The following is a 12,682-nucleotide window of genomic DNA, read 5'->3' as shown; positions in this document are numbered from 1 at the left end:
TGACAAATGAAAACTCGGGTTGACTACAGTGTCCACCTCCTTTTATTCCAGCACAGACATATGCGTCCACAAGCTCTTAGGGTTTATATGTTCTTTATCATCAGTTAATCAGAGACAACTGGATGAGCATAAGAACAGACTTCATCGTCCTCTGTGTGATGCCAACACAACGATTTTTCTCTGGTTCTTGATTTCATGGTACCCGGCGCTTCAGAATAGTTTCTATGTTGCTAAGACAACAAGGATACTGCAAAAGAAAACGGGAACTGAAGTCAAGGCCCTGCAGCAGCCTCAAAGGATGTCAGAAATAGTGCACACCAGGCTTTATTCACAGTGAAGCCTGCAACCTCTGAATTAAGAGAGAGAAGAAGAAAAGACTTGTGTTCTTCCAGTGTTTATTCGGAGGACGAGGGTGCTCTTAACAGCTCCCACTCTGAAGCTGAGGGAACAGTGATGTGTGGATGTGGCAGTCATCCCTTTACTTCCTTTCCAAAACCCCCGTGGAAATATCCGAGGGGAGCCTGTCCTAAAATCCCAACTTCATGCTAAGGGTAGCACGTCTGCCTGCGGGGTGAGAAGAAAGCCAAGGCCACTGCTAAGCTGTCCCCTCCACTGAAAATATGCATCTCATCTGAATGAAGGCTTGGTTCTGGATGGTAAATAGGGGCTGGGGGAGGGGATCAAGAATCTGCTGAGACTCATGGATGGTATTTGAAAATCAGTCTATGAACAGATGATGGCTTTGATGCACTTATTTTTTCTTTTTCTTTCTTTCTTTCTTTCTTTCTTTTTTTTTTTTTTTTTTTTTGAGACAGGGTGTCACCACAGAGCTCTGGCTGTCCTAGAACTAACTCCCTGTGTAGACCAGGCTGGCCTTGAACACAGAGAGAGCCCTGTGTGCTACCACACCCAGCTTTGTCACACTTTTGAAGGCACAGAAAGCCCAGCAGCAGTGGAGTGAGCCAAGCTGCATCCTAGCTCTGTCTGAGCAAACTGAACTGCAGCCGTCATCCTGCTGTGACACCCAGAACATGGGGGCAAGGACGAAGGCAAGGGAAATCAACCGACTGGGCTGACTTTGTTAAAGGAAAACAACATTTAACCATGAACTGAAGAGTGTCCTTCAGATCCTGTTCATTCTACTGCACAGAGATAAGGATATGCCAGAGAGGAGGAGGAGGAGGAGGAAGAGGAGGAGGAGGAGGAAGAGGAGCAAGAGGTGGAGAAGGAGGAGCAGGAGGAGGAGAAGGAGCAGGAGGAGAAGAAAGAGGAGGAGGAGGAGGAAGAGGAGGAGGAAGAGAGGGAGGATGAAGAGAAGGATGAGGAGGAAGAAAAGGAGGGAGAGGAGGAGAGGGAGGAGGAGAGAGAAGAGAAAGAGAAAGGGGAGGAGGAGTGAGAGGAGGAGAGGGAAAAGGAGAGGGAGGAGGAGAGGGAAGAGGGAAGAGGAGGAGGAGGAGGAAGAAGAGGAGGAAGAGGAAGAAGAAGAGGAGGTGGAGTGAGGCTGGGAATGTGGCTCAGTGGTCCAGAACTTGTCTAGCATGTGCAATGCCCTTGTTTAAGTTGCTAGCACTTCACATGAATGAATAAACAGCATGAACAGATACATAAGAACTCCATGTCCCCAGAGCGAGGACAGGCCTTCTTTGGAATCAGGTCCCTCTCTCACAAAGTCATCTGGCCAGAGACAAAGGCTACCCAAAGGCAGGCAGTGGGGGATATTTTCTAGGTTTTTGAAGAGACAGAAGTGGCTGCAGGCTGAGCTACCACTGTAGAATTCCTTCTTCAAGTAGGAGTCAAGATACTATGTACTCATGGAAACCAATGGTATGTCTTAAGACCAACGGTTCTGTCGACTCTAGTGCTCACAATCAAGTAAGGGTTCAGTCTAGCAGAATCAAGTGAAAACCATCCACCCCTCCCCCTTTGAATACCCTGATGATCTCAGCATGAAAAGAAAATAAAGAACACAGAGCACTGTCTTTTAATATTTGTGAGGAGCATAAATCATAATGGTTTGTATACTACACTATACAAATGATAGACTGTTACTTCCCAAAGAAAACCGACTTCTTTGAGGGTTTCCCAGTTAGTCACTCCATAGAGCTAAGAGTGTGACCCTTTAGCCATTGCTACAGCACATGGAATACAGGCAGTCCCCCAGTCTTCCAACTGAGCCTGTTTCTGCTGCCGACGAGGGAGGGGCCTCTTGGAGGCCTTTTGTGGCCCCTTCCATCTCCTGCGCCACCAAATGTGGGCTCTGCAGGGCAGGCGAGTGCCGGTGAGGCAACCTCTGGTCTTGGCGTCCCACAATCCTCCTCCTCCCCGTTAAGAGAACTTGCGTTTCTTCATGGCTTCTGCCTTGACCGCCAGGCTCTTGGCACAGATGGTCAGGACCACAATGAGAACGCCCACCACAAACGCCACCACCGGCCAGAGGAAGCAGTGCAGGAGAGCGATCTCATCGTGAGTGCGCTGTAGGAGAACGTCCTCTGGTCTGCAAGAGAGTGAAGGACAGGAAAACCAGTGAGTCTCTCAGCCCAGCAAACTCTACACAACCTGCAGACAAGTGTTCTCCAGCCCAGGGGAATAATCACCCTTGAACATGATGACTTTGATTACAGACACCGAACCAGTCTGCTCCACACCCATTTCCAAAAGCTGTGAGCTCTCGAATCAAGTAATTGGTGCAAATTTGCATACTGCTTATTAGATCATTTGCATGCTGCAAAATTTCAAAAGTATAGCATCCTTTTGCTGTCTTTTTTTTTTTTCTCCATCCTAAATGGCTTCCCCTTTCTTCCTGATCCTTTAATCCCACTGGCCAATGGGCTTAGATGAGGCCAAATGTTACTGACGGGTGGGCATTCCCCAACAAACCTGAATTCCACCATGGCATTTAGACGGATCCCAAGTGATTTTATTTTAAAGGGGGAAATAATGTATTGTTCAAGTTGGGGTGACAGATATATCGCTCACAGGCATGTCAAACCTGCAGCATTGGTCACATGCATCCCAAGATAACTATGACTGAAATACCACAGCACGGCATCATAGCTTCAAAAGGTAGTTCTTAGATCAACCGAGCTTGGCTATATGAACCAAAGGCTTTATTAATAAGCAGGCCGTGGACGAGCTGAATGCATCATCTCATGTTTCTGCGTGAAACTAATCATCCTTCAGATTAGCCACTGCCCACTCTCTTGGCAGATCCTGCAAAGTGTCAGCGGTAGGTCTCTATCTTGCCCATGTTGGATGCTGCTTCGATTGCTACTGTTTGTCTCTGACAGACAGTAAGGACGGGGCACGTTCCACGAGCCATGCTCGCCCATCTCTGGCGATGAGACAGATGGCTGGGAGTTCAGCTCTCCTGACAGAGGCTTGTATTTGATGAAATATTGGCATTTTATCCCCAGGAAGGTTTTCTCTGTTGCCTACAGTGGTAGGCTATGTAGCTATGCTTCCTACATAGGTAGACATGGAGTGATTTATCCCATTATCTCCAAGAACATCAAAAGCTTCTGAGGACCGGGCGTGGTGGCGCACGCCTTTAATCCCAGCATTTGGGAGGCAGAGGCAGGCAGGTTTCTGAGTTTGAGGCCAGCCTGGCCTACAGAGTGAGTTCCAGGACAGCCAGGGCCACACAGAGAAACCCTATCTTGAAAAATCAAAAATAAATAAATGAATAAATAAATAATTTTTTAAAAAAAGCTTTTGAGGCTAAGGGCAGTGTCTTTTGAGGGGAAACACACTCCTGGGGGACCCCCTTTCATCATAGCTCTCATTTCCCAGGAGGCTGCAAAGGACTCTGGGTGCTTCTCTCTTCCTAAGGTTAGGTTATCATAGTGCACCAGCAGAAACACTTGTACAGGCTGGGTCTGAAATGACCGAGCCCTTGTGCTTCTCTTCTTTGGTGCAGGATGTCAATTTTTGCACATGAAGCGAGACTCTAGTTGGCATTTCAATGAAAGGTTATATTAAATGAACGCAGAAGGGCTGGAGAGACGGCTCAGTGGTTAAGAGCGCTGGCTGTTCTTCCTGGGGTCCTGAGTTCAATTCCCAGCATCCACATGATGGCTCACAACCATCTACAGTGGGACCTGATGCCCTCTTCTGGCATGCAAGCATATATGCAGATAGAGCACTCATATACACTAAATAAATAAATGAATAAGTGAATAAATAAATAAATAAATAAATAAAATTAACTCAGAATCTTTGTAGAAATGAGGCCCAAATCACGCTTAGTTTGCAGAAATCACTACAATTACTCTTCTAGTAACCCATCGTCTTCAAGACCTGGGCTGTCATTCATTTAACTTCGGGTCCTTTTTCTCTCATGTAAGATGCCACCGAGATGTGGCTTTGCCGGTGGTCTGTCATTCTGCACCCATTTGTTGTTAAGTAACTTCTTGCTGCTGCTGAAGACCCTGCCTGTGTTGTGGCCTTATGATCCACGTGAAGTTTAAAGAAACTTTATGCCCCAGTCTGAAGGAGTAGAAGCCAAGGCCCCACAATAACCCAGGCACAAGACAGTCAGAGTCACATCTGGAGCCCTTACAATCTGTTAGGCCAACGGTGCCTCAGCTCGCTTCCCAGCTGCAGCTGCCCACAGCTGGCAGGTGACCCTCCGTGAGCAAGAGAAGGTCCAACCTGTCTCTCAGGATGCTTTCTCTGGAGAGCACTATTCTACACCTTTAAAACTCTGGATACAAAGAGGAGTTCTAGGTTCTTCATCATAAAGGTCAGTTGCACAGCAACATGAATGCACTTGATACCAAGGAACCATGCACTGGAAATTGGTGGTGTACAAAACAAAAGGAAAAGGAGGAAAGGGGGCTGGGGTTTTTATTACTATAGTAACTGCATGAGTAATTTGCATAAGTAATGTGTTTTTATAGCTGATTCCTCCCCCCCACCCGTTAAAATGCTTCTTTTGTATTCTTTCCCCGGTCATTACTGAGGATGGTACTGAATGCCATTATCACAATGTGGAACAACCAACCGACTGGAACCACCACACCCGGAGCACGGGCTGGAGAAAATGGGGAGGAAACAGGCAGGGGAGAAGGAACCAACCGGAAACTGTTGGATCCAAGAGCGTGTTTTCCTCAGAAACTTTCTAGAATTCCATCTCCCAGATCCTGGGCAACGCTTATGTTTCAGAGCTTTAAGTGACAAAATAAAATGACTCATTGGAGCTGAATTTGAACCACTTCAACAAATCCTTCTTTAGAGGTAGAAAAAAATATTATCATACACATTTCCTTAAAAACCATGCATGTCTCTTTCTACTTGAGACAGCTCAAACATGTTCCACAATCTCCTTGGATAGGAAAATCTAATTTCTCAGGTCACTAGTTGCTTGGTTATAAGATTTACTGAGATGGCCTTGAACTGGCTTCTTCTGGCCTACAATTCACTCATTCCAGCTGGGCTCACAGCATTTTAATTGAAGACACCCTCCTGCCTCAGTTATCTCTTTCCTCCAGGTTGATTGGCCCAAAACTCTTTGGCTCAGAATTTGTTTTCCTTCCCATAGTTACAGGGCAGAACTGAGGAGGAACTCGGTGGAGGAACTTTCTTTCAGAACATGGCTGCTCTGGCAAGGGATCACTTCCAAGGACCCCTAGGTCTGTGTGATCTGGCTGGAATGAATACAGACATGTCTTTAATCCCAGGAGACGGAGGCAAACAGATCTCTGAGTTTAAGGCCAGTTGGGTATAGAGCAAGTTTCAGGTAAAGAAAAGCTTAGGTCTAGGTGTGGTGGTACATGTCTTTAATCCCAAACAAGGAAGGTAAAGTCAGTTTGTAGAAGGAAGCACCCACATTTGAAAGTGATGTCTAATTGAGTGGCAGACAGAGTGATGAATCAGAGAAGGATTTGACAGAACGGGTAATGCCCAACTCTTACGGAGAGAGAGAGGGGAGGGAAGCTACTTAAGGGAGAGTCAGACAGTACAGGAAAAGAGAGTACAGTGCTGGATACAGCAGAGTTCCTGAGGAGCAGTGCAGTAGAGTTGAGGGGGAGAGTGGAGCAGCAGAGAGGAGGAGGAGGCAGTTTCACCAGGAGAGTTTTACAGAGTCAGATCGAAGAGAGAACAAGCTAGACACAGTAAAGACAACTGAACCAGAGAATGAGAAAGAGCCAGGAGACTAGGAAAAATTGCTGGAGTTAGTGTGAGGCCAAACCGAGCAATTCAGAGGCTGAGAGAGAGAAGGCAGATCGACTAAGTCAGCTGGGAGAGGAGTTTGAGCCAGAACAGCTGAGTTGGACCAGGCAGCCAGAGCTCAGAGAGAACTAGAAAGGGTGAGCTTATTCAGCAGCATGTCTCAGAGGCTGAAAACATTCTAGGCCTGGATTAGACTGCATGGAAGCTTCCAGAACTACACTTGGGTCAGCAGGATGGAGGTAGTAAGCCCTGGCGACAACAATTACACCAGGAGAATAAATTACTGTTATAGGACTCTTAAAATGAGAGACTAAAAAATAAAAAATAAAAAGAAAGCATGATCCCTTCATACCCGAGGACTTTTAGAAAGCAAGCAAGAAGGTCCTTCTGGAGGATGTGGGAACTGTAATGGAAAATATCATCGTAAGTATCATAAAAGAAGAGCAACCTTAGAAAATATGACCGTAAGTATCATAAAAGAAGAGTAATCTTGGAAAACACCCAAATGCGGCTCTGGAAGGATGTTGTGGTAATGATGACATCACCTTTGTTGGCTCACTGTTTTCTTACACACGGTGCTTCCTGAGCACACGCCACCTGCAGGGTGCTATGGCCGGCCAGGTCATCCTCTTTCACTCTGTTTTAGAGGGAGCAGTGGAAGAGATTAGTTGGCCGAAACTCACACCATCCAAAGGGATGGCATCATGATTTGAAACCACATCGGTGTGATTTTTTTTTTTTAAGCCGTGTTATTTACCTTTAAGCCAGCTCTTCTCAAACTAGATTCACGTGGGACTTGTTTCAAGCCTTCATTCAGCTTCCTCAGAATCTGAAGTTTGGGGGGCCCCAGAAGCTGGAGGAAAAAAACCTATTTATGCACTCGCAAGAAGCGCTATGTAGGGATCTAGTAATGAGGGAATGTAGACTGTACCCTAGTTAGCCATTTCTCAGACTATTCAATGCTAGTTAATAGTTAGGTCCTGGTGAGCTTCCAACCCTCCACTATTCTATGTAGCATGTGCACTGTTTGTGAGTACTTAATATGTATCTTAGATAGAGATCTCAGATAGACCACAAGCACACGGACACGGACACGCGCACACACACACACACAGCAGGGCCCGAGGCTAAGACTTGGAAATTCAGACCACGGTGGGAATTTGCCATAGAAGGCCCTTGGTTTGAATTGACAGAAGGATGCCCCCACATAAAACCAGAGACACTGAAATTGATAGAGGAGAAAGTGGGGAAAAGCCTCGAAGATATGGGCACAGGGAAAAAATTTCTAAACAGAACAGGAATGGCTTGTGTTGTGCTGTAAAATCAAGAATTGACAAATGGGACCTCATAAAATTCCAAAGCTTCTGTAAGGCAAAAGACACTGTCAACAAGACAAAAGGGTCACTGACAGATTGGGAAAGAATTTTTACCAATCCTAAATCTGATAGAGGACTAATATCCAATATATACAAAGAGCTCGGGAAGCTGGACCTGAGAAATTCAAATAACCCCATTAAAAAATGGGGTACAGAGCTAAACAAAGAATTCTCAACTGAGGAATACCGAATGGCTAAGAAACACCTGAAAAAATGTCCAACATCCTTAATCATCAGGGAAATGAAAATCAAAACAACCCTGAGATTCCATCTCACACCAGTCAGAATGGCTAAGATTAAAAATTCAGGTGACAGCAGATGCTGGCAAGGATGTGGAGAAAGAGGAACACTTCTCCATTGCTGGTGGGATTGCAAGCTTGTACAACCACTCTGGAAATCAGTCTGGCAGTTCCTCAGAAAATTGAACATAGTACTACCGGAGGATCCAGCAATACCTCTTCTGGGCATATACCCAGAAGATCATCCAACTGTTAATAAGGACACATGCTCCACTATGTTCATAGCAGCCTTATTTATAATAGCCAGAAGCTGGAAAGAACCCATATGTCCTTCAATAGAGGAATGGATACAGAAAACATGGTACATTTACACAATGGAGTACTACTCAGCTATTAAAAACAATGAATTTATGAAATTCTTGGGCAAATGGATGTATCTGGAGGATATCATCCTTAGTGAGGTAACCCAATCACAAAAGAAGTCACTAAATATGCACTCACTGACAAGTGGATATTAGTCCAGAAACTTAGAATACCCAAGATACATTTTGCAAAACATAAGAAAACCAAGAAGAAGGAAGACCAACATGTGGATACTTCATTCCTCCTTAGAATAGGAAACAAAATACCCATGAAAGGATATAGATACAGAGACAAAATTTAGAGCTAAGATGAAAGGATGGACTATCCAGATACTACCCCACCCGAGGATCCATCCCATCATCAGCCACCAAACCCAGATACTATTGCACATGCCAACAAGATTCTGCTGAAGGGACCCTGATAGAGCGGCCTCTTGTGAGGCTATGCCAGTGCCTGGCAAACACAAAAGTGGATGCTCACAGTCAGCTATTGGATGGAACACAGGGCCCCCAGTGGAGGAGCTAGAGAAAGTACCCAAGGAGCTGAAGGGGGCTGCAACCCTATAGGTGGAACAACAATATGAATTAACCAGTACCCCCTGAGCTCGTGTCTCTAGCTGCATATGTAGCAGAAGATGGCCTAGTCGGCCATCGTTGGGAAGAGAGGCCCCTTGGTCTTGCAAACTTTATATGACCCAGCACAGGGGAATGCCAGGGACAAGAAGTGGGAGTGGGTGGGTAGGGGAGCAGGGGCAGGGGGAGGGTATAAGGAACTTTCAGGATAGCATTTGAAATGTAAATAAAGAAAATATCTAATAAAAAATGGGAAAAAATATATAAAAGCCAATAAATAAATAAATAAAATGAGAAATTTGTTAAGTTTAATCCATTCTTATCAAATTCCAACAGGAAGTGGGAAATCTCAGTTGGTAAAGTGCTCACTGTGCAATAATGAGGATCACACACACACACACACACACACACACACACACGTGTACATGTACCCACACACACACACATACACTTGACCCATGCACACATACCACCCCTTAAGTAGCATTCTAATTTATAAATACATTATGGACACCGTACCAACCGAGAGACAAGGTGACCCACTTTATAAAGCTCTCTCCAAACTGAAGAATGGAACTCAAGTGAGCTGCAGCCATGATGGAAGTAACTGAGATGGAGACAACTCCAGGTTTGTCCTGCATGGATAGAAGCTCTGGGTTTACCTGTGAGCAGTTTCAGGAGCTAAAAAACCACTTCGAGACAGACCCCAACCCTAATGATGCGTCTCTGGAGGCCTTGGCTGACGCACTCAAACTGACAAAAGGAGACGTCGGAGTTAGGTTCCTTTCTCTAAGGCATGAGATGAAGCTCAAGCTCTGGTCTGAGGCTCACACATCTGAGCTGAAATCTATGTACGAGTCAAGGGACCGTTACTTTTGTGTCGAACTTTGTGGGAAGCTATGGGTCAAAGTCTGGCTCGAGAGTTAGTACCTCTGGCACAAGAATTGGGAAAGGTACTCCATACTCAAAGGTTCTGCCAAGCAGAACCCCGAGGAGTCCTCCCCAAATGACCCTGGACTCCCCAAAGCTTTGTAAGCCTTGAAGAGGCTCACACTCTCTTCTGGGTACCAAAGCAGAGATGGCATGTCACAGGGTCTCTGACTCACTGGCATATTGAGCATCTGCTCTTTTGGTTCATGATTTTTCAACTTCCTTGTTGGAGCAGGGGGCTATTGGGTTTTTATGTCTATCCATGGAACATTAAAAATAAACCTAGCTATTCCCAGGGGGTGGGGGAGGAGCTCTCTCCATGAGATCCTCCAGGGAACAGGAACCCTTCTACATCATCAGGAGTCCTTCTTAATCCCCCAGTACAGGGATTATTCTCATGAACACTGCTACAATGTTAAGATTTTGATCCATTTTAGCAAGACAATAAGACTTCCTCCTGCTGGCCTAGTTCCTCTTGCCTTGCCTTGTCTGTCTCATACATTTAAAGTTGATCTTAATAAATTCTCCCACTCATTTTCCTCACCTTGGGTACTGGGTGTTGGAACCTAGAGCCTTGCAAGGTTATGTGCACACTCTACTCTTACAAGATACGCATTGCCAAGCCCCAGTCCTCTCAAGCCATGGAAGCTGTCCATTTACATATTGCGTTTATTCATTACAAACTACCAAACCTTACTCAGGGCATATTGTATCATTAGATGCGTTTTCGCTTACCCTTTTGGGGAAAGTTTCATCACTACTTTGGTCAAGACAATTCCACAAGCGTGACTGTGGCCCCATGTGCCAGGCCAAAGGACACCAAGAATGTTGACTTAAATCACCTGAGCGTTTCTGAGCAGGCTCCGTCTAGGCTTGCTGCAAATTTTATTTATTATTTACAACATGGCCTAGTTTCACAAAGAGTCTGAAATGGATAATACAAACAGGACATTTGAATAAAATAAAATCCTTAGCCCGACAGTAAAAAATAAGGGCAGTATAATTAGGATGAAGAAGAAGTAAAAACTTCACTAAGATTGGCCCCATACTTAGTTTAAATCAAACTTTCCTGAGCCCCCGGGGACCCATGGCCGGTGGAGAAGACAAGGCTGGTTACCCAACTGCTATTACACAAGCGAAGAAAAAAAAATTGTGTGCACATTTACATGTAAGGCATGGACCACGTTTTGAGAGACTGAGATAGCGGTTGCTCAAAGCTAAGGATGAAAGTCACTTGAGGGATTCTTACCACACTGAGCCCAAGGTTAGGGAATCGCATTGCAGCAATACTCAGGGTTTATCCCGCCTGAGGACCACCAAGTTAAAACAATGCTTTCACAATACCAGATCAAGGAGATGAAAACCCACCAGGAAAAGCCACTCTTGTGTGCTTTGACAGCTTAACTTAATCTGTGGGGGGTGGAGAGGGAGGGGGTTCATGAAATAGTCTTACAAAATGGCTTATATACATCTTAAACATGTAAACAAGAAATTAAATAAAATATAACCAGTGGGACTGGATGGAGAACTGGTACTTCTGCCTTGCAAGCACGGGACCGGAATTAGATCCCTAGAGCCCACAAAAGAAATGCTGGCCATGGCTGCCTACTGCGCTTGTAATCCCAGCACTGGGGAGGCCAAAACAGGCAGACCCCTGGGGCTCACGGGCAGCCAACCTAGTCTGTTGATAAGCTCCAGGCCAGTGAGAGATCTGTGTCAGGCAAAAAGGAAAAGACTGGTGGTGTGACAGTGTGTATGTGCTTGGCCCAGGGAGTGGCACTATTAGGAGGTGTGGTCTTGTTGGAGTAGGTGTGGCCTTGTTGGAATAGGTGTGTCACTGTGGGTTTAAGGCCCTCATCCTAGCTGCCTGGAAGCCAGTATTCTGCTAGCAGCCTTCAGATGAAGAGGTAGAACTCTCAGCTCTGCCTGCACCATGCCTGCCTGGATGCTGCCCTGCTCCCACCTTGATGATAATGAACTGAACCTCTGAACCTGTGAGCCAGCCCCAAGTAAATGTTGTCCTTATAAGAGTTGCCTTGGCCATGGTGTCTGTTCATAGCAGTAAAACCCTAATGAAGACACGTGGTTTCTGAAGAATGATACCTGAGGTTGCCCTTTGGCCTCCACACATAACACGCATGCACATGCAAAGCTTTACTGTGGTTAGATGGTAGCTCTCCACAACTACATACAAAGTACTTGGGGTAATTCGTTTGTGTGGAGAGTTTGGGGGACCCGCTTCTAGGAACTTGGTGGGAATCTGACATTGGGCCAGGACAAAGAAGTAGGCTTCAGGCAAGAATCTGACTTTGGGCTAGAACAGGGAAGTAGGCTCAGATATATTGGTCATTCTGATAAGCCCCTAGAAACGTGATTAAGAGACTTCGTTTGTTCCTTGACTATTTGTGTTTATTGCCTTGTTTGCTCTTTAATCTAGAGTTGACCTGATTATTTGCATGCAATTAAAATGGTAGAAGAGCAGATTGGGAGAAAATAAACCCGCTCCGGCTTTAGCCTCATGAGAGGCTGGGGTCATGCTACAGTGTTGTCTAACTGTCCTTCTCTTTTTCATCTCTGCTCTCTCCCTGGAGAACCCACTGACTGACTGAGCTGGCTTCCTCAGATTTGTTTAGGTCTGTGGTAAGGGACAGCAACACACTGGCAACACGGGGCAAAGCGACTGCTCTCAGCAGGAAACGAAGTGAAATGCAGATGAGGGTCCTGTAACCTGCTTCTAAATCACAGCCCCAGAGGCCTCAAGCCCTTTGGAGAGGCTCCAACCTTCAGAAGCAAGCATGCCTGCCAGTACCAGAGCCACACGGGTCTTTCTGAACCCAAACAGTGGCGGAGTGTTATTAAATATTTTGGCTTTTAACAATATCATATTCCGTGGCTCTTCTGGAAGGTGACTGAATTAAATAAAACCTACTCAGTGAAAATCCCAGATTTAATTTGTTGATTACTGATTTAAAAACAAATAATCTTTGAAGTTCTTTTTTTTTTTTTTTCTCCTTCTACTAAAAGATACTGA

The 12,682-nt window shown here is 45.4% G+C and overlaps 1 protein-coding gene across 1 annotated transcript in view; it reads right to left on the bottom strand.

Annotated features, from left to right (window-relative positions):
• Positions 1-1,929: 1,929 nt before the first annotated feature.
• Positions 1,930-12,682, bottom strand: part of Kcnmb4 (potassium calcium-activated channel subfamily M regulatory beta subunit 4) — a 60,189-nt gene continuing 49,436 nt past the window's right edge. Inside the window, exon 3 of the mRNA XM_021205344.1 lies at positions 1,930-2,494. Within this exon, the coding sequence (XP_021061003.1) occupies positions 2,326-2,494 (169 nt within the window). The 3' untranslated portion in view covers positions 1,930-2,325. The remainder of the gene's footprint in view (positions 2,495-12,682) is intronic.

Source organism: Mus pahari, chromosome 9 (assembly GCF_900095145.1).
Source record: "Mus pahari chromosome 9, PAHARI_EIJ_v1.1, whole genome shotgun sequence".
Taxonomy (NCBI): domain Eukaryota; kingdom Metazoa; phylum Chordata; class Mammalia; order Rodentia; family Muridae; genus Mus; species Mus pahari.
Note: the sequence above shows the minus strand (reverse complement) of the source record. Positions and strands in the feature narration are given on the sequence as shown.